Source organism: Rhincodon typus, chromosome 9, assembly GCF_021869965.1.
Source record: "Rhincodon typus isolate 14 chromosome 9, sRhiTyp1.1, whole genome shotgun sequence".
Classification (NCBI taxonomy): Eukaryota; Metazoa; Chordata; class Chondrichthyes; order Orectolobiformes; family Rhincodontidae; genus Rhincodon; species Rhincodon typus.
The window spans coordinates 2,186,713-2,188,939 of record NC_063340.1 but is presented as its reverse complement, the minus strand read 5'-3'; the positions used below and the strand labels follow the sequence as shown (position 1 = coordinate 2,188,939).

Sequence of the window (2,227 nt, the reverse complement as noted above, 5' to 3'; positions counted from 1 at the left end):
GGGGGTGGGGGGGGGGGGGGGGGGGGGGGGGGGGGGGAGTGGGGGGTAAGAGAGACAGAAGGGGAGAAAGGAGAATGCAAGCTTTGCTGAGGACAGTGAGAAAGAGAAAGGACACTCCATCAGAAGTTAGCGGGGGGGATATGCAAAAATTTAGCACGCACTGGCTCTAACTTGTATACAAGTCACACACTGACATTCAATGTAGTGGTTAGAGATTGTACTATAAGTGTATGTTGCAAAACAAGGAAATGGCTCATTGAGAATAATACCTACCGTGTAGGACTCCACCAACACAGTTGTTTCCAGCGCCAGTTTCTGCTCCTGCTCAATGTTATATCCGACATAACACAGCTTCTCCTTCATCATACGAACCGTTTCAAAATCAGCTGAGTGGTTGAAAGCATAACCTCGCAGGAGAAGCAGCTGGAAGGTTCAAACACCATTAAAACACTGGACAACATAATCACAGAAAAGCAACAGATACAAGCAAAACTCCAAAGCCAGATGATAATGACTTCACAGCAGCCAGCAGGATCAGCAGCCAATATGAAACATTTGTAAATTCAAGCAACTACATAAGCTGGTGTCCTGTATGCTTCTTAAAAATTATGTAAATCTCATCAAATGCTAAAAATACACTACACATTTGTTGAGACAAAACCTTTTGAAGCTCAGGTCTATTAAGTGACTCAATTCTCAAACGCATTAAATGAGTTTCAGTGAAAGTGAAAAATTTAACCATGACCAAAGCTCATTGATAACAAGTGACATCTTTACAGCAGTAAGCACATCCTCAAATCTTCAGCTCAGCAATTCACAACGAAGAACACCAACTACAGGTGAAGGATTTTGTAGCCAATTGTTTTTCAAAAGAAGGTTCTGTTGTCCAACATGAACCAATTTGCACACAGCAAGGCCCCAAAGCAGTCAGTGAACAATCCGAGCAGAGATACTGGCCAAGGAGAAAAATCCCTACTCTTCTCTCCCCATGCCAACACCATCCCCCACCCCCTCCCCCAACATCAGTCTGCCATGGATTCAACATGTACATACATCAATTACACCATTGCTGACTCCTGTTTAGACCTTCATTTGCTGCAGAACTGAAGTTAAACACTCTCACCAGACCTGTTGAGGTTTTCCACCACACCATTTTTACCTCAGACCTCCAGCATCTGCAGCGTTTTGCCTTTATTTTAGTGCCAAAGGAAATATTGTTTCATAAAGGAAGGGATTGTTCTATCAACAAAGGGCAAGTTGTCTGTCAATAAGTTTTAATCAAACACATCCTGTTCAGCAAATCTTATTGCAATGTCAGGCAGCACAGCTATGCCTTAACAAATTCAGTTCAGCAAATGTACAATCAATTAATCACACCATTGCCAAGTCTAAGTGGGATTGACGTTGCTAATGGCTGAAGTCAGTGACCCCATAATTTCTTCTGCCCTGTTGCAACAGTCGTCCATCAAAACTCTAACAGGTCCACAGAAGAATCTGTTTTTCAAGAAAAGAGCAACATTTCTGGATTAGGAGCAAGTTACTGCAGATGCTGGAATCTAAACTGAAAACAAATGCTGGAGATCACAGCAGGTCAGGCAGCAGCCATGGAGAAACAGCAAGCTTATGTTTTGAGTTTAGATGACTCGTCATCAGAGCTGAAGTGAAGTGTGGGTAGGGACAGCATTTATGCTGTAGTTTGAGGGTGGTGTGGGGGTAGTGGGTGGAGACACAATGTTGATAGTTCAGATTAAGTGATTGGAATGTAAAATCTGAACTATCTTCTCTCCACCAGCACACTACATCCACTAACCCCCCACACCCTCCCCCAACTTTAACATAAACGCTGCCCCCTCCACACACCACTTCAACTCTGAAGTGTCATCCAAACTCGCTCTCTCTCCACGAACATTTCTGCAGTACCACGTACTGCCACCAGGTGGCACTGCAGTGCCACCTAGTGGTGGAATTGAGAACTGCAGAAGACATTTAGCAAAGCTGAGAAAGAAGAACCTCTACACTACACCTCTAAAAGCCAAGGCAAAACAGGCATTAAAACGATGACCGGGGCTCCTAGGGCTTGTACCAGGGAGCAGCAATGGTCAATAGAGGGCCAACATGATCCACCCCCAGAACTCTTGGAAAAACACCTCATTGGAAAACAAGCCCAGAGAAACTAAAACCAGTTAGTATTCAGTGATAGTAGGAACTGCAGATGCTGGAGAATCTG

At 44.1% G+C, this 2,227-nt stretch overlaps 1 protein-coding gene across 1 annotated transcript in view; it reads right to left on the bottom strand.

Moving 5' to 3' along the window:
• Positions 1-2,227, bottom strand: part of actr2a (actin related protein 2a) — a 37,994-nt gene that overhangs the window by 1,852 nt on the left and 33,915 nt on the right. Inside the window, exon 6 of the mRNA XM_048600886.1 lies at positions 274-423. Within this exon, the coding sequence (XP_048456843.1) occupies positions 274-423 (150 nt within the window). The remainder of the gene's footprint in view (positions 1-273; positions 424-2,227) is intronic.